The sequence below is a fragment of the Martes martes genome, assembly GCF_963455335.1.
Source record: "Martes martes genome assembly, chromosome: 10".
Taxonomy (NCBI): domain Eukaryota; kingdom Metazoa; phylum Chordata; class Mammalia; order Carnivora; family Mustelidae; genus Martes; species Martes martes.
The window spans coordinates 44,599,821-44,625,013 of NC_137898.1; the positions used below are offsets into that span (position 1 = coordinate 44,599,821).

A 25,193-nucleotide genomic window follows, 5' to 3' on the forward strand; every position below is an offset into this window, starting at 1 on the left:
CAGGCTTTGAGGCCAGGCTGCCTGGAATCTAAACTTGGTTGCTCTATTTGGCCAGCCGTGACCTTGGGCAAGTTACTTAACCTCTTCATGCCTCAGTTTCTTGCCTGTAAGATACAGGTTTATATTAGCAACTACCTCAGTAGAGTTGTTGCGAGGATCAAATGTTATTATACAGAAAATGCTAAGCACAGTTTCCGGCCCTATAGGAAGCACTAGAGAAAAAAATGTATGTTATTCACGTGCATTTAAGTTATGATCATTCAATACGTATCACGCTCTTATTCTTTGTTTACGTAGTCATTGCCTGTCTCCCTCACAAGAATATATGTTTCATGAAAGCAAGAGTATTGTCTTGTTCAAAGTATCTCTAGGGCCCAGAATGATGTCTGCCACGAGAAGGGGCTAAGAAATAGTGCTTGAACGAATGAGAGAAAGAAGTCAAGGCTTGTTGACCAGGGAGGCTCCTCTCTTCTGCAGATGATGTTGCCTATCTCTGCTCTCCTCTGTTAGGTGTTTTATACTCTAGATCCCAGAGATCATTTCTAGTACCCTCTTCATAAGTTCCTTGAGTAGTAGCTAGGAGGAGGGAGTATGCAATTCAAAGCTACCCTTATTAACTCTGACCTTGGGCAAGTGCCTGAACCTCCCTAAGCTTCTGTTTCCTCCTCTGAAAGATGGGAGTAATAGTACCTCCCCTCCTGGGTGATTGTGAGGACTGAATGAGATCATGCTTGGACACCGTAGCTGGCATGAGAGCCCTCAGCCAAGGTTCACTGTGCTGCTTTGCCCTCGTGCGTGATCCTTACTGTGAAGAGGGGATCCAGGTCGTTCTTCCACATTTGTAGCATCTCCTTTCCCCGATTTGGCAGGATAAACAAGTTTGGGGTCGTCTGTTATCCTCAGTCTGCTGCCCTCCACCATCTGTCTGCCATTTTATTTATTTATTTATTTATTTATTTTTAAAGATTTATTTATTTGCGGGGGGAGTAGGGGCAGAGGAGGAGAGTACTCAAGCAGACTCCTGCTGAGCCCAATGCGGGGCTCGACCTCACGACCCATGAGGTCAGGACCTGAGTGCCAAGCAAGAGTTGGATGCTCAACCAACTGAGTCCCCCAGGCGCCCCATCTGCCATTTCAGACAGGTGCCTGCAGCAGGTGAAAACAGCCTGGGGCTTTGAAGTTGGGGTTCACAAGGCCATGCCCCTGCCAAGCTGCCTCCTTGAACTCCCCAGGGACTGAGGACAGGCGGATCCTCTGAGGCCTCCCCCTGCAGCCCTGTGGCTGTCCACCCAACATGAGATCAGCCTGCGCCTGCCCCTTTGATGTCAATTCCCAAACTGGAGCCTCGTGCCCTGCTCTGAGGACCTGGGCTTTGAAGTTGGCCTATAAACTGAGCTTTCAGGAAGAAAGTTGTCTGTTGTGCCTCAGAGCACGGCTGGGCCCTGTAAAGGCACTGGGAGTGCCATGAACACCTGATAAATAATTCTTTCTGGGCCCAAGAAAGATTCATTCCATTTAAAGGGGAGGAAAATTCCCTTGACCTTTTCGCTGAAGTTGTGGGGGGTGGGGAGGTGGATGGAGAAGGTTTTGCAGCTGCTCACTGAAGTCACGTGGGGCAGGCAGGTTGTCTCTGAGAGCTGAGCTGTCCCTGGCTGACCTGAGGGCCCCTCAGCCAGTCCTGGTCCGCCTCCCATTCGCTGCCTCCTGCCTGGAACAAGGGAGAGCCTGGGTCCTCTAAGGGGAAGAGGGGCTGCAACAAACGACAGGCCTGCCTTTCCTTCCAGAATCTGTCATGGTCAAGAGGTGAGGCAGACAGGATTTCCTACCTGCAGGAGTCCTGGAAATGGTCCTGATTTCACATCCCCTGAGCACTTAGGCCAAACCCTCCATGGGCCCCCTTTTGTGTGCGGCTGGATAATAGGATGTATGTTTGTGTGCGGTTTTGTGAAAGCTCTCTTGAGGGCAAGGTCTAACATACATATGTATGGTACACAAAATCACAATGTACAGCTCTGTGAAAGGTCAGAGCACCAGCCCCCGTGCAACCGCTGCGTCAGTCAAGAATTCCGTTGGGTGTGGTGCATAAACAATGAATTCTGAAAAGAAATAAAATGAAAAAAAAAAAAAAGAATAAAAGAATTCTGTTGGCCAGGAAGCCAGAAGCCCCTCCCACTCTCCTTCCCGCTCAGTAGGTCCTCCCTCCCTCCCTCTCCTGTGCAAGATGACTTTTGTGGTAACTTCTTACTTGCTTTTTCTTCACAGGTTTATTATCTAAGCAGGCATCACCACAATCTGTAGCTTAGTTTTGTTTGTTTAATGAAATGTGCACGAATGGACTAATAAAGAATGCATTCCCTTGTGTCTGCCTTTTTTTTCACTAAACACTGTATTTATGATAGTCATCCTGGTGACTCTATTCCACTGGTTTTGCTGTTGTATAGTATTCATAGGAGGAATATTTGATGAGTATTTATCATTCTACTGTCAAAGGACATTTGGGCATGTCCAGTCGGGAGCTATCACAGATAAGACTGCTACAAACATTTGTGTATGTGTCTCTTGGTGCACGTACATCTTTTGGTAGGTACCCAGTGTAGAGTTGCTAGGTGATAAGATAAGCATATCTGCAGTGTAAGTAGAAAAGGCAAACTGTTTTCCAAAGTAGGAGTACTAATTTATAGTCCTAGGATGAATGTGAAGGATGAATCCTTGCTGTGGTGGCTGCCTCTAAGATGACCCCCAATGATCTCTGCCTCTGGTATTTGCATCCTGTTTAAGCCCCTGTTATGAGAAAACATAACAGGATGTCACTTCCAAGATGAAGTTACGAGAAGACTAGCTTCTGTCTTGAGCGTTCTCCCTTGCTTTCTTACTTGCTCACTGTGAGGGAAGCCATGTTGTGAGCTAACCTGTGGAGAGGTCTGCAGGGCAAGGGACTGATGTCTGACCAACAGCCAGCAAGAACCTGAGGATGGCAGCAGTAATGTAAGTGAGCTGGGAAGTGGGTCCTTTCCCCAGGGAGACCAGGAGATGATGGCAGCCCTGGCTGCCATCTTGATTACAGCCTTGTGAGAGACCCTCCTCCAGAGGCACTCAGCTAATCAGATTCCTGGCTCATGGAAACCATGAGATAAATGTTTATTGTGTTAAGCCGTTAAGTTTGGGGGTAACTTATACAACAATAGATAATCTACACAACAGAACTTTCTTGTTAACGTTAGGCATTTTGATATGTATGAAGTAGCTTTATTAGTGTGTCTCTGATTAATAATGATATTGAGCATCTTTTCAAAGTTCATTGACCATTTGGATTTCTTTCTTTTTTTTTTTTTTGGTGGGTGTGGGTAAAGTACGTGTCAGGAGTTTTGTTATTCTGTGGGTTTGCATACCTTTTCCTTGTTGATTTGTAGGGTTTCTGAATATAAGTCTATTTTAGCTTGGGTTACTCCTAGAAAGCAGGGCCTAAGGCAAAGGCTCACAGGAAGATGGTTTACTTGGGAAATGATCCCATGGAACATAAGTGGAAAGGAAAGAGAAGAAACCAACAGAATGGTGCCTTTTCAACCTGGTGACTGTGGTGGGAAATGGGCTCAATTTTATTGGGGCCTTCTGAAGAGCCATGTAAAATACACCTCAAAATTATCTGAGGTATGAAAGAGAAGATCACTTATCTACTAGCTCAGGGACCCCATTGACCAAGGGTTTTCCCCATAGGGTGTCCAGCATATCTCCATATCCCACCTGTGTTTCCCACCAAGAAGCATCCAAGAAGCCATTGGGCATCAAATGAGAGGTGAGGCTAAATGAGATCCCACAGCAGTAATAGCTAGAATAAAATGGGGGCCTAGAGGATGTGCAGTGGAGCACGAGAAGTATCTGACACAAAGCCTCGTATTGATTATAACGAACTGCTAGATTGCTAGTATCTTCTTATACTCTATGGCTTGAATTTTTACAGTGTCTTTTAATGAATAGACATTACTAATTTTAAGGTAATCAAGTTTATAAATTTTTCCCTTTGTAGTTTGTAGGGGGTTTTTGTTTTTTGTTTTTTTTTCATCTTGTTAAAAGTCTTCCTATACTTAAGTCATGAAAATGTTCTTCCATAGTATTTTTTTTCCCCACAGTGTTTTCTAAGCTTTATTGTTTTGCCTTTTACAGATCTACAATCCACCTGGAATTGATTTTTAAGTAAGGTGTGAAGTGGACATCAGTTTTCATTTTTCTATGTAGATATCCAGATTATTGAAGAATCTATAATTTCTCACTGTTGTACTGTGCCACCTTTGTCATAAATCAAGCATTCGTATGTGTGAGAATTTATTTCTGGGTTCCTTTTTTTCCTATTCCATTGTCTATTATTATATCACACTATTTTAAGGACTGGAGCTTCATAGTAAGTGCTGATTCCCAGAAAAACAAAGTGTCTGTTTTATTCTCCACAAGTATCTTACCGATTTTTGGTCTTTTGCATTTCCTTACAAATTTTAGAATCAACTTGCCAAGTTTCACCCCCTACCGTCAAATGGATTTTTTTTTTTTTCCTATTGAGACTGCATGATGTGTAGATTACTTTGGAAAGAAGTGTATCATCTCTATAATATTGAGTGTCCTAATCCATGAGCATGATAAATTCCTTCATTTATTTAGGCCTTTAAATTTTTCTTTCCAAAATATTTTATAGAAAGAATTTTGCTTCTAGCAATGGTGGACAAGGTGACTTTGAATCAACTTCCTCTATGAGAACAGATAGAAAAGGAGGCTAAAGTACAAAAACAAACAAACAACAAACCAACCCCCATATTTGAAGGCACTGGAGAGTCAAAGCACTGTATGGAGCCAAGATTCAGAGGAAAGGTAGAAGTGGGAGGTCAGCATTTGGTACCATCTTCCCCTGGAGGTGCATCACCCATTCCAAAGGCAGTCAGCCAAGGCCCAGGGGAGTGCTTTTGTATAGATTCGGGGCTTGACAGCTCCCCCATTGCCAGGACTCTTACTTCCAAATCCCAATCTCCTTGACAGCTTTGCATGCTGGTCTGTTTTTTCCACCCGGTGAATCTGCTGCTTCTGTCTACACTCCTTTACTGCGGTTGGAAAATGACCTCAGGAGCATGGAGGGTTGAATGTGGAAATCAGAGTGTGCTTCCTTTCTCTCAGTGATCAGAAGTCCTGTGTGGGTTGGCCAACACAAATTTTTAATCTTTACTCTTGAAAGATATTTTCACTGTGGATAGGATTCTACGTTGGTGGGGTTTTCCACCCCCAGTGTTTTGAAGTTATCATTACCTTGTGTTCTGGCTTCTTTTGTTTATGGTGAAAGGTCAGTTGTCTTCTTTTTGCACCTTTAAAGATAATGTGTATTTTCTTCTCTGTCTGCAGTTACTTTTCTTCTTGTCTTTGGTTCACAGCACTTTTACTAGAATATGTCTAGATGTGAGTTTGTCTTTATCTACTTTGGAATTTAGAGATTTCAAGTCTGTGAGTGTATATCTTTTGTAAGTTTGGATTCTTTTATCGCTTTAAAAGATAGATTTTCCTCATATTCTGTTTTCTTTCTCTAAGGGATATATAATTGTATGAATGCTAACTCTTTTCACTCTGTTTCCCTGCTAGGCAACAATACTGCATTATGCAAGAATTACATCTGTGTGAGAAGGATTTGACAAATCAATTAGTCTTTCTCTTACTGAAATGCTTTTGACACTCAGATTCTCTCATACTCTAAAGCGGTGTCTGTCTCTGACATTAGCAGTGGCAAAACCTATACACCATCATGGAATTTGGACATAGTCACCTCTTGTTTCAAGGACAAAGGGCAAAATATGTGGAGGATTTTCCTGGTCACAAGGTTAGATGTTTAAGGTTTTAGGCTGTACTATGCCAGCCCCAAGTGGCAGATTCTGAGCGATAAATGCACCTATTTGCTCTTTGATAAATGTATCTGTGATATGCAGCGCCCTTTAAGGCATGGGCCCCACGGTAGGAGCCCATCCTACCTGGGTTTAAGGGTAGCATTTCTCAGTCTCAACACTAACATTTGGGGCCATATGATTCTCTGTTGCGGGGCTCTGTCCTGTACTATTATAGGATATGTAGCAGCATCCCTAGTATCTGCCCACTAAATACTAGTAGCACCAAATACAAGTATCTTCAGACATTGCCAAATGTTCCTTGGGAGGCAAAAATCCCTCCTGGTTGAGAACCACTGATCTAAGGATAATACACCAGACAAGACCCACATGGTGAGTTCTACTTAGAACTTAATACCAGTAGTCTGCTTTATAAAGGAAAGCACATAACCAGTTTAACTAGAGACCATGAGTTATAATGAGTTGTGTTTTCCTTTGGCCTTGGAAGGAAAGTCTTCCTGTGTAGAAGCTTTTCAAAGCTTAAATTCCATGTTTATTACATTAACTGTAAGCCTCAGTTTTCAGGACTGATCTTTTATCTCTAATATAGGAATCCTTTTGGAAATGGCTTCACTTTAATTTGAAGAGTGGCAGGCAGAATGATTCCATTTGAAGTCAGCCTGACGAGGCAACATCTTAGTACTGGTAAAGGCACAAGAGGCACTGTGTTTAGTAGAGTGAATTAGGCTCCTTGAAGCAGCTTTGAGGGCAGTGAATGGCAGTTTGGTGAGATGGAGAGAAGAGGGAAGGCACTGTTTGGTATCTGTGGGGGGCATACCTTGTGGGGAGCATACAGATGTTCCTTTGGTTTATCCTGTGCCAGAAGTAATTGTGGAATGCCTTCTGAGAGTGGGCTAGGGAAGTTCAGAAATCAAACTAGTGGGGGTTTAAGCAGTAATAATTTTGGTGTGATAAGTTAATGTGTACTTCCAGTTTGGAGACAGAAGAGTGAGGTCACTTCTCTCTTCTTTTGGAAATTACCCAAAAGCAGTAAGGAAAATGAGAAATGGAACTACAAACCCTAGCTTCAACAAACCTAGGAGACATGTGAGACGTGGAACTCTCAAATGGGTGAAAGAGTTGAAAAAGTAGTGAATATCAAAAGAAGAGTACAGGAGAAGACTTGTGTCTGCAGTATCTGAGAAACCTAGCTACTGTCTTCTCGAAGGTGAGCCTATTTGCAGGACCAGTCTGTTAAAGTAGCAGGGAAGAGAGGAAAACCCCGCATGTGAAGAGCCCTCTACTGTAGCATATGATCTTCACTGGCAAGGCTGGAGGGGTTCACAGACATAACTCTGGATCACAATAAAAAATTCTGTTAGCTTATCTCCTCCTCAATATAAAAATCCTGCAAGGGGCGCCTGGGTGGCTCAGTGGGTTAAAGCTGCTGCCTTCGGCTCAGGTCATGGTCCCAGTGTCCTGGGATCGAGCCCCACATCAGGCTCCCTTCTCTCTCTGCCTACCTCTCTGCCTACTTGTGATCTGTCTGTCAAATAAATAAATAAAATCTTAAAAAAAATAAATAAAAATCCTGGAAATACCTGGGCAGAGCTTAAATTTAAGATGAGTCATCAATTTTCCTCATACAGGTAAATGGGAACTCATTCTTGATTCCCCTCTCACATGCTACATCCAGTCTTCTGGCAAATACTGGTACCTTTACCTTCAAAATACATCCCAGAATCAATTTCTCATTACTTCCACCATTACACTCTAATCTACATTCCTGTGCTCACCTAGAATACTGCAATAATTTCATACCTGTGTTCTCCATTTTGACATTTGACTCCCAATAGTATTTTTTTCAAATAGACCTGCCTAACTACATTAGATCATGTCACTCTAATCAAAAACTCTCTCCAATATCTCTTCTCAGCATAAAATCCAAAGTTCCTTTTGTGGCTTTAATGATCTTATTCCTAACTGCTATCTCTTTGAACTCATCTCACAACTCTTTGTGACCCCTAGCTTATTCAGTTACTTACATTGCATCCCTTTACCCTGTTTTCTTAATGTTTATCTCATTTGATACATTTCTGTATCACCCCTCCATGATAATGTAAGCCTCATTAAATCATTAAAGATTTTTACTCGCTGCAGTACTTCAGTGGCTAGAACTGTGCTTGACACACAGTAGGTGCTCAGTAAATATTTGTAGTTGATAAAAGTAAAAAAAAACAAACTAGCACAGGCTTTATATGAAGATATTACAATGGAGGAAAAGATCAAGAAAAATAGACATTACATGAGGAACACCAAAAAAAAATTGCCTCAAAGTAGTTGAGAATTATGATCAAACATTTCATAACCTGAGTATCTTAATGGAAGATTAATCTCTATAAAATAAGAGCAGACATCAGAAATACAAGAGGATATGATGAAACAACAAAGAATGAAATGTGAGCTGCCAGAACTCAGGAATAAAATTTACAAAAATGAATATAAAATTGGAATGACAGAAGATACAGCGCTCAAATCACAATACGGGGAATAGAAAATAGGGTTTAAAAATAAAGAAAAATGACATGGAGAATAGAAGCAACATGTATATAACTTGGAATTTCTAAAGGAGAAAATTTGTTTTCTATTTTTATAGGTGAAAGCACTGAGAACCCTTGCTCATAGGAAGAGCTGGCAATAGGTTTTAAACTTCAAGCCTCTGTGGAACTAAGGGTATTATGCTAAGCAAAATAAGCCTATCGGAGAGATACAATTATCATATGATCTCTCTGATATGAGGGATTTGAGAGGCGTGGGGGGGTAGAGTAGGGAAGCTAAAAATGAAACAAGATGGGATTGGGAGGGAGACAAACCGTAAGAGACTCTTCTTCCTCTTTTTTTTTTTTTTTTAAGATTTTTTATTTTATTTATTTGACAGAGAGAAAGAGAGAGAGATCACAAGTAGGGAGAGAGGCAGGCAGAGAGAGGGGGGGAAGCAGACTCCCTGCTGAGCAGAGAGCCCGATGTGGGGCTCGATCCCAGGACTCTGAGACCATGACCTGAGCCGAAGGCAGAGGCTTAACCCACTGAGCCACCCAGGTGCCCCCGTAAGAGACTCTTAATCTCAAGAAACTGAGGGTTGCAAGATGGTGTGGTGGGGGGAAGGGATAGGGTGGTTGGGTTATGGATATTGGGGAGGGTATGTGCTATGGTGAGTGCTGTGAAGTGTGTAAGCCTGATGATTCACAGACCTGTACCCCTGGGGCAAATAGTACATTATATGTTAATTAAAAAAACCACCACCACCACCAAACTTCAATCCCCTGAACTCTTGGCATCTAGGCCAAACATCATAATTATCTTTCACTAAAATGTATCCCTAGTTAGCTGACAATTCACTTTCTCTAATTTTATTAAAGGCATTATTCCTGACTTGCATTCAGGCCACAGTATCAACATTTCAAATTGTCCCCTCTTTTGAAGCCTTGATTTTACCCACAGGGAAGATAAATCACTGTGAAGTCTGGGATGATGAAGAGGTATTGTCTTTCCTTCCTTTCCTGAGAAAGTCAATCATGAAAGGAGAGGTAGGTTTCAGAGAAATCCATTTAGGAACAAGAACATATGGATGTACAGAAATTGATTCTACTGAATCTCTTTGTGCAACCCAAGAGTGGATATTCATCTAAAGATTGATGGTTAATAATACTTAGTACTGCTAACAGGTCAAGCAAGGAATTAACTGAAAAATCCATTTTAGGAAAATGAGAGTCACTGATTTGATGAAAGTAGTTTTCAAAGGAGTTGTGAAACCATATTGAAATGAAGTGAGGGAGGGGATGGCAGTGAGGAAGGCAGTGACAGAAGCAAGTTATTAAAACTGGATGTGGAAGGCATGAGGTAGGATGACAATAGCTGAAGTATGTATTATCTAGGAACAATTATTTTTAAGATGTAAAATACTGGGGGTAAAAATGTTGACAGAAAAGGGCCAACAGATTAAGGGAGAGGTTGAAGATGCAAAGGAAGATAATCAAAAGCACTAGGTTCACAAGAAGATTCAAAGGATTAACTATAGCTAGTATTTATTGAGCACTGAATACCTACCAGTGTGAAATGCTTTTAATCTGCTTTATCAAATTGTCACAGTCACCATACAAGGTAGTTGCTATTGCTATCCTCATTTTACAGACAAGGAAAGGAGACTGAGAGATCTAGTTTGCAAAAGGTCACTCAGCTTCTTCACTGTGGTGGTAGAGCAGGGCTGCGACCTAAAGCTGTGGAACTGGTCCATGGTTGTGAATTTAGAAGGCAGAAGTTGAAGGAATTTCTGCCTGATAAAATCTATTTCTTATGTAAGTTAGGGCATGTTAAGAATGAAGGAGGGTTACAGGTTTATGAATAGAGGCTTTAGACAATCACTAAAAAATGGGAAAAGAGTTGACTAGAAAAAACAGTATTGATAACATGCAGTGTTTAGGCCAGTTAACATTGATTTTTAGTAATACTAGGTCTTCTCCAGAAATAATCCATAAAGGACTGGATAGATCTACATATGGGACTTCCCAGGAAGGTATGACTGAAGAAGATTATTTAGGACACTGACAATAGTGCTATTGAATTGATAGACCAATTAATAATCTAGACAGGGATTGTAAGGGTGAAAATAGATTGACAATGACCTAATTTGAACATATATAAAGGAATAGAACTGTCATGGTCAGAGGTAATTTCTAAATTAGCAATTTCAGAGGTAAAGTTGTTTTTGGATATTGGAAGTATCCAAGATATGGTTGTTGTTGGAGACAAAGTAATGGAACCAAAGCCCGGTAAGAAGTGGTCACTGAAGTCAAACAGGTAGTTGAAAATTTTTCCTCAAAATTTACTCAAAGAATGTGACATGTCTTTCTGATCTCAAACTGCTGTTTAATCAGAAAAACAGTAACTTCAAACTTTCTTCTGTAACTTCATTTCTCCCAGGTTTAAAAAATTATAGATTTGAGGACTTTTACCCATTATTACACACAAAATTGGAAATTGTGTTCCTAAAAAGCTTTCCAGTAAAGAAAGCTTTAATGTTAAATCATTGGCATAGATAAACACTTGGGAGAAGTGCATTTCAGGTAAGAAATTATCAGTGATAGAAATTTGCCATTAAACTTTTGACTGAATAGTCTTTCACTGCACCAAAATAATTTGTATTTTCCCACCTGATTCTTTAATAGGCATATCAAGATGGCAAAGCATCTGTCTTGTTTTTTTCCCTAAAATTGATAATGAAAAAAAAAAACACAACCCTGATATTCATGCTTAAAAGATAGCCATGATGTTTAATGTGGTGCTGGGACACTAGGCCACATGGACCAACAGACCTAAATTTATTCCAACCCTGAATTATGTAAATGGTCCAATAATATATGAATTAGTTGGAATAAGAACTTCTCCATTTGGTCATGAAGAAAAAGGTCTTCCAGTGAAGTTATTTTAGAAGAAGGCTCTTCTATTTACATATTAAGAACCAAGACTTATAAATAACCCAGCATGTTTCAACAATAAACTAATGGAAAATACTTTTTAAAACATAATACTGATCTCTCCCACTTCCATTCTTAAACATAAATCAGCCTTCATTTACTACTTCATTTCGTTGTAATAAGCAACCCTAGAAACTAGATATTTAAAAATCTGTGGCCAACTGAAATTTGAATAAAGCCAAACCTATTCAAACTAAGTATCTATTAAAGGTCATATATCCTGTCTACTACCCCCTGACTTGATATTTTACTATGTAGGGTAGCAACTATTATGAAACAATGTAAGAAATAAGAAAAATCAAAAGCCAAATGTTGGAGGGCTCTAATCTATGAATGGATTGCATGAACCGGATTATCATCTGTTCAAGTTGCTACACTCCTAAATTTTAAATTTCAAAGTGACATAGGAATTTGTTTTTTAAGTCCCACACATCGAACACATAAGTAGCTAGATATATAAAAATTCAGCAAACAAAGAGGTTTGACTCATGCCTCTGAACATGTTACTTAGAAATATTTTGGACCCAAATATTCAAAGATCATGGACTAGCCCATAATGCAGCCTATTAATTTGCTGTACATATCAACCACATAACACCAGTCAGAGAATTCTAATCTCACTCCCAAAGAAGCAGCAACAAAATCAGAAAGCAGTACTACTTTCCAGTTATTCAATAATCAAGATAACAACACTGGGATAAAATGAAGAGAATTTGTTTCAGCTTCTTCTTCAATAAGGCTATTCCTCATTTTAGATAATGAGGATAAAGGTATCACAAACCAAATATGGGAAACTGCTTTTTCTTTATTTAGGCCTTAGGAAGAAAATTAACTTTGGTCACATATTACCTTAAAAAAAATTCCAGTTTTACATATTCCTAAATAGATAGGACCAAATGATCAGAGAAATAATTTCTTCTGTAAAAACTGGCCAAATTTTATCAAAAATCTAACATACAATGTAATTCAAATTATATAAAGACTGCTTGGGATCATAACATTCCAAATGTATGACAGTTGCAACTCCATCCTAACAGGTGTGAAAGTATTTGCTCTCATGTTGCTTTGGTCCAAAAGAGTAGAGCTGAATCAGTTAAGAGTAACTAAGTACCTAATCTTTGCAAACAATTTAGATAGTTACTGGCAGCAGAAATATCCATGAATAGTTCTACTGCAGCAAAGTATAATAACTGAGTATTTTTCATGAACACATCACAGTATCAGATTAAACTTCTTATAAGAGAAAAATATGAAGGAACAAAAAAGATGAAACAGCTACCACAAAAAAGTGTTTCCTCCATAACTATCTGAAGGGGTAAAAAGGTGAGATCAGAGTTTGATGATGCTAATATGAAATGAAATTGAGTATTGTATTTATTTCTTTTATACAACTCTTACTCTTTACAAAAATGGTTATAGTCATGCCCATAAAAGTGTAATCCATGGCATCTGAAAGCAAACACTCTTTGTAATTATTTAAAAGGGCCTTTTTAAAAATTATAATACAAAGGTCTGTGCTCTATAAGCAGTCCTCCACTGTGCATTATAACAATAAGGCTTACTTTTAATACAAAGACTAAGTGTTTGGGAGTTATGAACCACTGGATTTAACAAACATCATTTTATAGTTGCTTTTTGCATCTTTTTTGTTTTTGGGATCCTCCACTTCATCAGGGTGCTCAGTAGCTTGGAGTTCTTCAGCAGACTCTTCTTTCTCTGACTCTGAATCACTTTCAGAGTCATCTGGACTTTCAGGATCAGGTGAATCATCATCATCATCATCATCTCCAGCCACATCACCTTCTCCATCATGATCTTCTACCTATGAACATCAACCAACAGGTTCTTCTTAAATACTACAATTACCCAGTACAAAAACTGGGAAAGACACTAATTTTTGTCACAGTCTCAGAACACCTACTCCCTAGCCATTAACATCAAGTTTTATGATCACGGGCTGCCAAGGGAAGACTGGAAGACTCAGGCATCCCGGTGTTTTACCCATTAGGACTTAAGCAGGATTTTGTTCTAAGAAACAGCTCTGAAGACCACTCACTTGACTCCCCTCCCCCTAGTTTGAAAACTACCGTATCTTCCTGAAAGAAACAGTATTTTTTTAAAAGTAAGACAAGTTAACCACTGACCCATGGAAATGAGGAAAAGTGATCAATGTTTTACATATTATATTACTTTGGAGTAGTTAACCAGCACTTATAATATGAAAAGAGATCACGGAGAAAACTGAGAAAGATCCTAAACTAGTATTTACATGAAATATTTTCTCTAACTTGTATGTTGTTCATGCTTATTAAAGATGTGCCATAATGATTATCTAAGCTGAATTTACATTAAGCTTCTATCAGAAAATGTTTGTAAAACTCAAAAATACCTTTTCTCATTATCTACAAAGACCTATTTGGGCATAAGGAAAATTAAGTAACTGTAAGAAGAAAGCCTTCTACATAGGATTCTTGACTGCTGGAGTAATCTAACAGAAATTAAGGTATCAATTTAGAAATTATCTTCCCATTTAATGAAAATGTTAATTACTACCTCACTGAAGCCAAGTCCACAATGTCGTCGATATCTTCCTGATAATTTACTGTCCATACTTTGCTGATACTGAGACTCCAGTTCTTCATTAATTTTCTTGTCTTCTTCCCCTGCATGTCCAGTGTACTTTGGTTATGTTTTAGTCAAATTAATAAAAACATTTGATTACACAAAAAAAACCCATATTACAAATGCTAATATATTCAGGGCTGATTTCTCTGTGACTAATTTTACAATGCATTTGGTGGGTGGGTTTCCTCTATACAGTAGATATAATACTAATACCTAACCACTATTAAAAAACTGAAGGATGGGGGCACCTGGGTGGCTCAGGGGGTTAAAGCCTCTGCCTTCGGCTCAGGTCATGATCCCAGGGTCCTGGGATGGAGCCCCGCATCAGGCTCTCTGCTTCGTGGGGAGCCTGCTTTCTCCTCTCTTTCTCTCTGCCTGCCTCTCTGCCTGCTTGTGATCTCTGTCTGTCAATAAATAAATTAAAAAAACAAAACAAAACAAAACTGAAGGATGTATTTATGATTACTTCTCTAGTAACCTACCCTCTGAACTACAAAAGTGTTGATAAAAGATGAAGAACGTAAATTTTTCTAACTGATAAGTTAAAACTATACAAGTCTCAGAACTGCCTGAAGTTCAGGTATTATAAATATTAATTACCAAGAACTCTGGGCCTTAAAAATTTTAGCTTACTTATAGTCTAATAAATAATTGTTCCCTGAAAGTGAGTTTTCTCTCACATTTAAAGCACCAGCAACAAACAAAAAAGTTTGTCTTTTAACAGATATACAATGAAAAGGCAGGCAATTCTGTTCAGAGAATGGCTAAATAAATAATGGCTCTAATTTACGCCCTTCTTACATACCAGTTTACTGAAACAACACAAGCTTAATTACAACTAGAACACTACTAATACCATCAAAGCTTTCTGAGGGGTTGCCTGGTTTGCTCAGTCATGTGAACACCCAACTCTTGATTTTAGCTGAGGTCATGATCTCAGGGTCCCAAGATCAAGCCCTGAATTGGGCTCCCCACTCCGCAGGACGTCTGTTTGAGATTCTCTTTCTTTCCCTCTTGCCCTCCCCCTGCTTGCAAGTGCTCCTGTGCTCTCTAAAATACATACATAAATCTTAGGGCGGGGAGAAAAAAAGCTTGAGTATGCCATTTTAATTTGTGAATGTAAGAGGAATTTCATTTTAAGTCACAAATGGTGGTGCTTGCACTATTTTTATTCATAAAGTCCACAGTTTTAAAAGAATAAATGCAGTAAATATTTTTCCATTCTAGAAAGCTCAGGTATTCTTTTTGCCTCAGAAATTCTTTTTCTAAGAATGCAAATCAATTTGAAATAATTATTTGGAAAAATAAAAGACCTGTTAATTTCTGAAATGTGCTAAGTAGTCTAGGTCAGTATAAAGTTAATTTAAATAATGTTAACTAAAAAGTTTGTTAAATATGATCCAGGTCATTATGCCCTATTATTAATAATGTCCAAGATTAGTGCCAATTTTATATAGGAGAAAATTTCATTTTTTAGCAGCCTGAATTCAAATCCAAACTCATTTTTAGTTTTTATTTTAAAACTTTTTCCACTAAAATTAATTTCTTCAGGCTTTGTGACAAGTTTATATTCTTTATTAAGGATTTCAAAACAAAACTCAGTGAATAAATTCAAAGCCAGTTTAATATGCCAACAATAATATTGTATGTTAAATAACTTATGTAAAAAATTCATATATACATACTACATAACAGTTGGCAAGGTAAGGCATAAAACCTCACTATAATAAATATGATAAAAACGAAGATAGAAAAAGGTCAGTTTCTTGGTCAGAATATCATTGATATATACTCTCAAATCTTTAAAGTATATGCTAATTGTTATATATACACATTTACATATACATTTCCAGATCTAATATTTTAATCATTAACACAATTATACAGAGAATATCCCGCAATACATACGAATATTTCATGTTCCAAATGCAGCACTGCCTCTTAAATTATATTTTACTTACTTACCTGTTCGGAAGTGAGATGTTGATTTGTGGTCTCCTATAACAAGACGACCAGTGTGTTCTTTCTATAAGAAAGTAGAAAATATATTAGAATTTGAGACCACAAACTTAAAATAATTATTGAGTGTCTACAATGTGCCCAATATTATCCCAGACTTCTGAGATACAGTGAAGAAAAAGAATTAAATTGAGATCCTTGTCTTTATGAAACTTATAGTTTAGCAAAGATAGAGATGAGGAGGGAAAATGAAGTCAGTTAAGTAAATTATAGTACAGTAGAAAGCTGTAAGTGCCTTTAAAACACACAGAGCATAGAAGGGGAGTGGAGAGTATGCAGAGGTCAGGCTTGAATTTTAAATGGGATATATAACCAAAAAATTGCAACAATATAAATATTTTCTTTCCTAAAAGGCCAATTAAATGAGTTGCTTTAATTTTCCCATCTCCTCTTTCTGATACCTCAGGCATACTTTATAGAAAGAAAGCAAATGAAATTATTTAGCTAGATAAAAATAAAGTAATAGACTCATAATGAAAAAAGTGATAGATCTTTAACAAATAGCCAGCTCATTATTATTTGACTACAATAAGTACCCAATCTTAAACTGTCAAGAACAGAATTTAAAGCAATCTAATTCTACTCTAAAATATACAAATAAATCCTGATTCAATGTTACTAATTAATCACACCACATAATTACTCTCAATTATCAGTTACAATCCACTCCTTATGGTTCATATTTAGTTTCATAAACGAAAGAAATTCTTCACTAAAACACAGTGAAGGAGAGATTAAATGTGACTGCAAAGTAATCTTAACCAATCACCTGTGAAGATATAGTACATTAACAAATCTTCCTTTTGTGAAAGGATGACAGACACATTTTCCATACTCCAAGATATTACTGAAAGGCTTCAAGCATTAATACTTAACTGCTTTATAGGCCATTATCACAGAAGCAAATTAATGATTCAATATGCTGCTTTAGATTGCAAAAGACACTCCATTATCAAGATTTGAAAATGTGTAATACATTGTTATCTGAGAATGATGACAGTAGTGTACTAGTCTATTCGTACTTTCTCCTAGCTGGTTCTCCCTGTGACCAGTAAAATACTCATGGTAGCTGGCTAGGGTTAGGAATATACTTCGTTACCACAGAACAGAATAAAAACTAAACAGCCTATATGTAAGATCAAAGCTACAATCTTGGCCTTGCTAGGAAATAATTTAATGTACGCTAAATAGCTCATATATTGGTAGTTAATTTTTTAAATTGTTCAATCTATTCTTTCTTCCCCACAGTTTTAATGAGATACATTTGACTATGTAATTGGTATATAAAACTGGGAGCTAAATTTCATACACTTTATGTTAGGGTATTCTTCCTAAGTACTCAAAGAGTTTTCATTCTACTAGGTTGAGCATGTCCCCTAAATTATCATATATTCTTAACAAATTCTTAACAAATATTTTATTTGCATAAATCAAGACAAACTTCAGATTACTTTCTATGATAAATCACAAAATTACTGGAAAATCTGCGTTAAAAAGATATTATAAAAATGCATCCTTGTACAGGTCTTACTGTGTTGCACGATCTCTCGCTACCCTGAACCCCACTATTCTAGTCTGGCTAACTCCTCTTTGTTTCACCAATTCTATTTCTGGGCCACTTGTGCCACTAAGGCAGACTTAGCTAGCCTTGTCTGCTGACTCCAAAGCACTATATGCACAGTTCTTTCATAGCAATTATAATTCTAAATTATCTGGTTTCCTCTATTACATGATGGCTCCAAACATGTGATCTATGTAACCCCCAGGACCTAGCATGGTCCCTGGCATCTTGTAAACAGTCAATAATGGTTGGTAAAATGCATGAATGAGTCCCTATATGAATAACAAAAACAAAGGGCAGAATTTAATTTTGAGGAGCTTAAAAGAGAAAAAAGTTTTCTTATTTTATTTTATCCACATTTGGGGCAATGTTAGAAAAATAAATTGACTTGCTTACACAAAATAAGTATCTAGAAATAACTGTATTTGCATGTAAAAATTATTGCTAGGAACAAGACGGGTTTTTTCCCCCAAAAGGTGATGTTTTCCTGGCACCTATACTTTCTATTTTCTACCACGTTAATCAGTTTGAAAGGGATTTCAAAATATATTAAACATTTTAAAGATTAAGTTTTTGATAAAGGCTTGGCTAGTACTTCATGGGCTAGAGGGTGCTATAAAATATGAAAGACCTACCAACTGGTCTGCCCAGAAAACTATGAAGTCATTAAGCTAACAGACAGCAAATTATAAACTTTCTTCCACAGGAGTCTCCTCAAACCAAGGTTTCTCTCTATTCAGTCTCTAAACTTTACTGCTCAGTGGCACTGAGAATCCCAGAAGTGGTTCAGAAATAGTATAAATTTTAAGTGCTTGGTTAGGTAAGCTGTATTTCCTAAGCAGAATAGGAAAATGGGATCCAAGTATATCCAGTCTGGCTCACTCAACAGACAAAATAAGGACATTATTTATACAGAAAGACTAAAAAAACACAAACTGTTTGATGCTTACCTTTCCTGCGCCCATAAGTCTCAAGAATTTTTGTTTTCTTTCTTCATTACCTAAGTCTGCTGCTTCCCAATTGCTAGATCCCAGCTACAAAAGAAATTAGCCATTAGTTTTGCATACTAATAAATATTAAAAAATTTAAACTCTCCCCACAACTCCCAAGGTTTTAAAAAAACCTTGTCATTTTTAACTATAAACAGGGCTCATTGATTTTGTTTAGGTAGCTAAGCGTATATATCATACTCAATATATACTCCTTTTCTGTTACCTCAAGGCAGTATCCTTTATTTCTTTTGCAGCCAGAGCTTTGATTCTGAAGATTGCACTTATCAGAATCACCTGGAGGGTGTGTTAAAACCCAAACTGCCAGACTACACCCCAAGGGTTTCAGATCCAGTAAGTCTGGGCTCAAGTAAGGTAGGCTCAAGGATTTCATTCCTAACAAATTCCTAAGTGACGATGATGCTGTTGATGTTCATGTGAGGACCACACCTTGAGACCTACTATCCTAGAGCTTTGCAAGGCCCTGGAGTACCTAGGATTTCGAACCCAGAGCCTGCCACGGTTGTTACTTAAAAGTTAGTCTGGCTTTAGTGATAGTCTAAAGGACCATGGAACACAAAATGGACCCCATTTTAGGTTTCAACTTCTTTTCTGTGCAGTTCTAGTTATTTGTAAGGATTGATATATTAAGACTTATATTCTTTCTTAAAGGTCTTCTGAAAGAGAAAACAGAAAACGGAAACAGAGAAAACTTATTAAAAAAAAAAGTAAAACTCATTCTACCTTGCAATTATCAAATGGTCAGTTGGGCCCTTTTACAATCTAAGAAATATTATGGAGTCCTAGTGATCATTACATCTTGAAACAAATGTAGGAAATATTAAGATTCATTAGTTATTGCCAACTATACTAAAAATGACTAAAATTAAGGAAACAGAAAAAACAGCAGAAGAGTTTTCTCATCCTGTTGTTCAAGGTAGTATATCATCTTTCAAGATGTCACTCCCCGTTGTATACTTCTAGCTTTCATGGACACAGTTGAGTCCAGAATTTTCATTTCTACCCATAATGGCAACTAGGTAAAAACCAGAAACTGACAAAAGCCATGTCACAACTATTAGATGAATAAAGTGAATGCAAAATGATAGGTGGTGTACCCTAAAGAAATGATAATGGCAAAATTAATCATATATGCAAAAATCTTAAAGAAGGAATTTTTGGATGCTGAAACACTACATGACTTCTCTCTAACCCAGGAATCAAGAGACAAAGAAAAAAAAAGAAAGAAAAATTCGGCACTCTCATCTAGAAAGTCATTCAATAGGGATTCTTCATCTTGCAATACTGCGCAGTAAGAGCCCGGACCATCCTGTTTTTCTAAAAAAATGTGTGACTGCTTCATCTTTTATATTTGTACACCAATATTTACTTGACAGGATTTGAAACTGAACAAGTGCCAAAGGAAGACGTATATACAAAGGTGACTAGAAGGAATGTAGAAAGGAAACATTCATTGGCTTGATCATTCTAATTGAGTTTATAATCTAAATATGAAAATGTTTTGCAATTATGGAGCAAAGATGACAACCCCCCCTTTCAACACAAAATTATGGGCACAAAGGTTTTAAATTCTTCATATTACATTTTGATGATGAAAATGCTAGAACTACAAATAATGATAAAGCTAAAATCTATTAGAAATTATTTGAAATCTGAAACTATGTGTTCCAGTTTTACACATAAAAAGTGATAAGCAGTTAGCTGATTCAGAGGATGCTAACCATTTTAGGTATGTATGTCACGAAAATCAGAAAGCCATGTAATAGAAATTTGGGCTTGCTATGGTTACATTCATATTGAAATTTTCAATAAAATTGTTTTTCACTATTTCTATTCTTCTGGAAATTATTTGTAGAAGGTTTAGAAAATATAAAAAAAGAATGGTGGGCACCTAAGTGGCTCAGTTGCTTAAGCGACTGCCTTTGGCTCAGGTCATGATCCTGAAGTCCCAGGATTGAGTCTGCATCCAGCTCCCTGTTCAGCAGGGAGTCTGCTTCTCCCTCTGACCCCTCCCCCTTCTCATGCTCTCTCTCTCATTCTCTCTAATTAAAACAAAACGAAACAAAAAACAAAACACCAGAAAAACAAAACAAAACAAAAAAACCCCAATGGTGACCATTTCTCTAGGGATATGAGTGTTGAAGTATTTGTTCATGGAATATTAGCCATCAAAAAAGTGGAATCTTCCCATTGGCAATGACGTGGATGGAACTAGAGAGTATTTTGTTAAGCGAAGTCAGTCAATCAGAAAAAGACAATTATCATATGCTTTCACTTATATGTGGAATTTAAGAAACAAAACAGAGGATCATAGGGGAAGGAAGGAAAAAATAAAGTAAGATGAAATCAGAGAGGGAGACCAACCACAAGAGACTCTTAACTGTGGGAAACAAACTTGAGGGTTGCTGGAGGGGAGGGGATGGTGGGGAGATGGGGTAACTGGGTGACGGGCATTAAGGAGGGCACTTAATGTAATGAGCACTGGGTGTTAATATACAACTGATGAATCACTGAACTCTACCTCTGAAGCTAATAATACACTATATGATAATCAATTGAATTTAAGTAAAAATAAATTTTTAAAAATTAAGTATTTGTGTAACACTGGATAATCACTTGTGGTTCTTCCAAATTCCTTTTTTTTGGTAAGCTGATATGCTTTCATGATTTTGGCTACCTAACTTCCAAATCTGCACTTCTTTCCATCTGACAACTCAGTACCTTTTTATATGCCAGTTAGTTCCTAACTATTTCTGGCTGAACACAGTTAAGAAATAAAAAAACCAAAGTACTAGCGAAAGTTAAGTTCTGATTCTCACTAAATCACTTGCTCTCTGTCTGGACCGCACATTTAACTTCCCAGTTTTCATTCCTAACCTACACTGAGTAGCTTCTTTAAAAGACTGTCTTAAGAATAACAACACCTAAGAATTGCAGTGTTTCACAACTTACAACATACAAATGACTGCTCACTTATGTTCTCTTCAAGAGTCCAGTTAATAAACAAGAACACTGAGGCAAAGTCACTTAAAAGTTTAAGTGACTGATCCTCTTGCCTTAAGTTCTCTGCTCTTTCCACATCATGCTGTACATGACCAAATGAGATAGACTGTGATAGTTTATGAACTAGTTATAAAAGTTACAGAATCAAGTTAAAAACAAAACAACTTTTTAAAAGCCAAAACTTTTCTATTAAAAGAGCAAATATCTTCTGAAGTCTTTACAGAAATAATCCTATCATTTACAATATTTAATCCTATTGTTTTTTTCCAATCATCAAGTCCTTCTGGTTCTTCCTTTCTCTTAGCATAGAACAGCAACTACCTTGCTCAAGTGCTGCATTTTCAAAGGCACATGGGTGCCTGATACATTCTTGGAGGGTCTCCACCAGTTACTAATATTAACTTCCCCTCACCTCCTATTTTCTTAAAAATAGTTTTCATTTTTCCACTCCAATCAAACCAATGAGACCATTTTTAAGTTATCCTTAATACCTTTTATTATAGAACTGTAGTCAATCTACCTCCTCCTGAATACATAATGTAGTAACTCTTAGAATTTACTTCTAACACTGTCAGCATTTTCTTAAAGCTGGATTCCATGTTTAATGTCTATTTTGAACCTCTTTCTTTCCTCTTAAAAGATTTTATTTATTTGAGAGACAGGCAATGTGCACGAGGTGGGGGGAAGAGCAGAGCGAGAGGGTGAAGCAGACTCCCTACTGAGCAGGGAGCCTGACACGGGGCACTATCCTAGGACCCTGGGATTATGACCAGAGCTGAAGGCAAACGCTTAACTGAGGTGTCTTCTACTTTTAACATCTTTCAAATGTTTTGTTATCTCCATTTAATATGTGAGGTGAGTAAGCAGAGAAACTGATTATCTTTCACATGCAGTATATGTTCATTAGAAACTGATGATTACAACTTCAATTATAATTAATTGATTTTCCACAACTTAAATGTATATTTAAAAAAGTAATTTTTAATTTTGTATATAGTATTTAAAAATGTTTTTAAAACAAGTAAACTCCTAATTACCAGTAAAAGTAATAGTCACATGAAAGAAACTGACTTAAAAAAATCACTATCAAAAGACAATTACTCTATTGCACTTTAAATTAGCAACATAATCATTTTTAGATAATGTGTGAAAGTTGTAGGACCTAATCTTGAATTGCAACTACAACCATTCCCTCCAAAAGAATGCTTGTAAGACTGGAAAAGGTCTTAAAGGTCATCTTAAACTGATCCCAACAGAAGCTGTGGAGTTATCCCTTTAACATTCTGTTAAATTACCTAACATTAAGAGTTTTCTGTCAAGCTAAAAGTTATTTCTGAGTCTAGCAAAACAGGTGCCTGACATTCCAGGAATCAAGTCACAGTTAAATGCCAGGAGGAAAACAATGTAATAGCTTTTAAAATGGCACCCAGGTTACTCAAATGCCTTAGATAAATGCCTAACAACTACTGGATTACCATATTAACAAGATCTAAGAGGCAGTAGGAGGGAAGAAGAGAGGGCACCAAAAAAATCTCACTATATAATTCTTCATCCCCACATCTTTCCTGATTACTAATCTTTCTGCAAAGTTAAATTCAATTTAAGAACCTTGGTATTCCGGTCGTAATCCCACCTCCCATCCAAAGAGGGGTGGGTCTTCTACAACTTAAGCACTAGTAGCAGTCTTTAGTGAGCTTTTAACGGTTCACAAAGGTATTATGAAAGTGCACTGAACTGCACTATAAAGAATTCTACATATTCAGAAATAGTATTTAAGTAGTTATTTAAACAATAACTTAAAGAAAATTAGATGTAGTTCTTTTTTCATTCTTAAAGATGACCTCTCCATGCCCCCACCCACCCGTCCCTAAAATTTCTCAGTCAACGTTTCTATGGCGTTCATCCATTGTATGAAGGACCTAGTTTTCCGTTTACTGCAGTCTCCATGACACTGCGCTAAGAGCTAGGACAAATACACAAAAAGACCTAGGATAAGCACCGTACTTATTCATCTTTGAATTCCCAACACCTGGCATAGCAGTAAATATTTAATGGGTTACTTTAAGGAATGAATGGTTTGCTATCTAAGCTGACAAGCTTGGGTGGGGGGAAAAGGAGAAGGTAGCTGAAATCAAAATGGGCTTCTAGGTCCCAACATTTTAGACCTCATCACCATGCGTCAGTACGAAATGCCCCTCCCGGTACAATTTTCGGTTCAATACTGTTTTCGGTTTATTCCCAATAGTACACTGCGCGAAAATAATGCCGGTCGGAAAAATCTGTCCAAACGTGCACCAACATCTTGACATTGTCACAGGAGCATTTTAAACCTCAAACAAGAGGGATCTTGCCATTCCTAAGTAGAAACGCCCGACAAAGAAGCTTCATCAGCCCCGAGATACGCTTTCCGACCCTCTCAGGACTTCCTTCCTCGATCCCCCCTTCCTACGCAGGTCTCTGGCTCTTAAGATGTAGACCTCTACACACCTTCCGACCCTAGGTTAGGAAAGGAGACATTTCCAATTCTTCTGGTTCCTCCCCCTCGGCCCTCCCCATTCGGGCCACCTCGAACCCTTCCTCCTTCTTAAGCCACCCTTCCCGGCCTACCCCAGCCTTTAGTAGGCCTCAACCCTCATCCACTCCGCCATTGTTATTTACATCGTCGTCTGGGGAGGCTGAACGCTTCACCCCATGCGGATGGGACTCCCTGGCAGCACTCATCGTTGCTGGGACCCCGACGGGAAACGCCGAACCCACTCGCCGTTGTCTTCAGCAGCGGCGCCAGCAGCCTGCAACCTGCCACCGGCCCAAGCAGCGCCACTCCAGAACGCCGAGTCCCTGCAGGCCTTCTCCGCCACAGTCGTCACCGCCGCGGCTACTCGCCGCTACGGAGCACTCTGGTAGTTGTAGTTTTCTGGCTCACTCCATACCGATCTGAACAAAAGGCATGGATAAGAAAACTAAAACTACAATTCCCAGGAAGCCCAGCGGCGCAGATCGCGCTGTGTGGCGGGAGTGCCCTTTGAAGTTCCGCCTTCTTCAGCTGGTGAAGGGAGCTTTCCCGCGGATGGGTATGGCGGTGAGAGTTTCTTTAAAGCGTCGTCGCCACAGAAAGCGACTTAGAGACTTCGTGGCCACAGAAAGAGGCATTTCGCCGTGAGATGCTGTGCGACTGATAGATGCATCTGTCATAGTTAAGCACCTAGGTTTAAATGTAATGTTTGAAGATTATTGAATCCTCACTGGTACCGTCCCCCCGCGACAAAAACCTTAAAAAAAAAAAAATATGGCTTCTACTGTTTCCACCTTCTTGTTCGGTGTTGCTCCTGAGGGTTTACTAGATAACCGGCGGTGCGGCTTTCTAGAAGATTCTGATGAATATTTTGCCGCTTTCTCACTCTCACCGAAATGAGTTCAAGATGGTGCAGGTTAATTGGCTGTTACTGAAACTAGGGTCTGGCAGAGGGAATTCTGTAAACTGCCCACACGGCGTTTTGTGAGGTGGGAGTGACCCTAACCGACCTCCCTGCTGGTGTATAGGCGTTGTACTTCTGGGGCCTTCACTGAGTAAAGTCCCTTTCTGTCAGAAGGC

The 25,193-nt window shown here is 38.3% G+C and overlaps 1 protein-coding gene across 1 annotated transcript; it reads right to left on the reverse strand.

Annotated features, from left to right (window-relative positions):
• Window positions 1-12,168: 12,168 nt before the first annotated feature.
• LOC308351396 (small acidic protein) lies at window positions 12,169-24,554 on the reverse strand. Its single transcript, XM_080816993.1, has 5 exons — window positions 24,260-24,554; window positions 18,539-18,622; window positions 15,974-16,034; window positions 13,937-14,046; window positions 12,169-13,205 (listed from the first exon to the last, which is right to left on the reverse strand). The coding sequence occupies exons 1-5, from the start codon at window positions 24,320-24,322 to the stop codon at window positions 12,975-12,977; spliced, it is 549 nt and encodes a 182-aa protein (XP_080673119.1). The 5' UTR covers window positions 24,323-24,554; the 3' UTR covers window positions 12,169-12,974.
• Window positions 24,555-25,193: the final 639 nt, after the last annotated feature.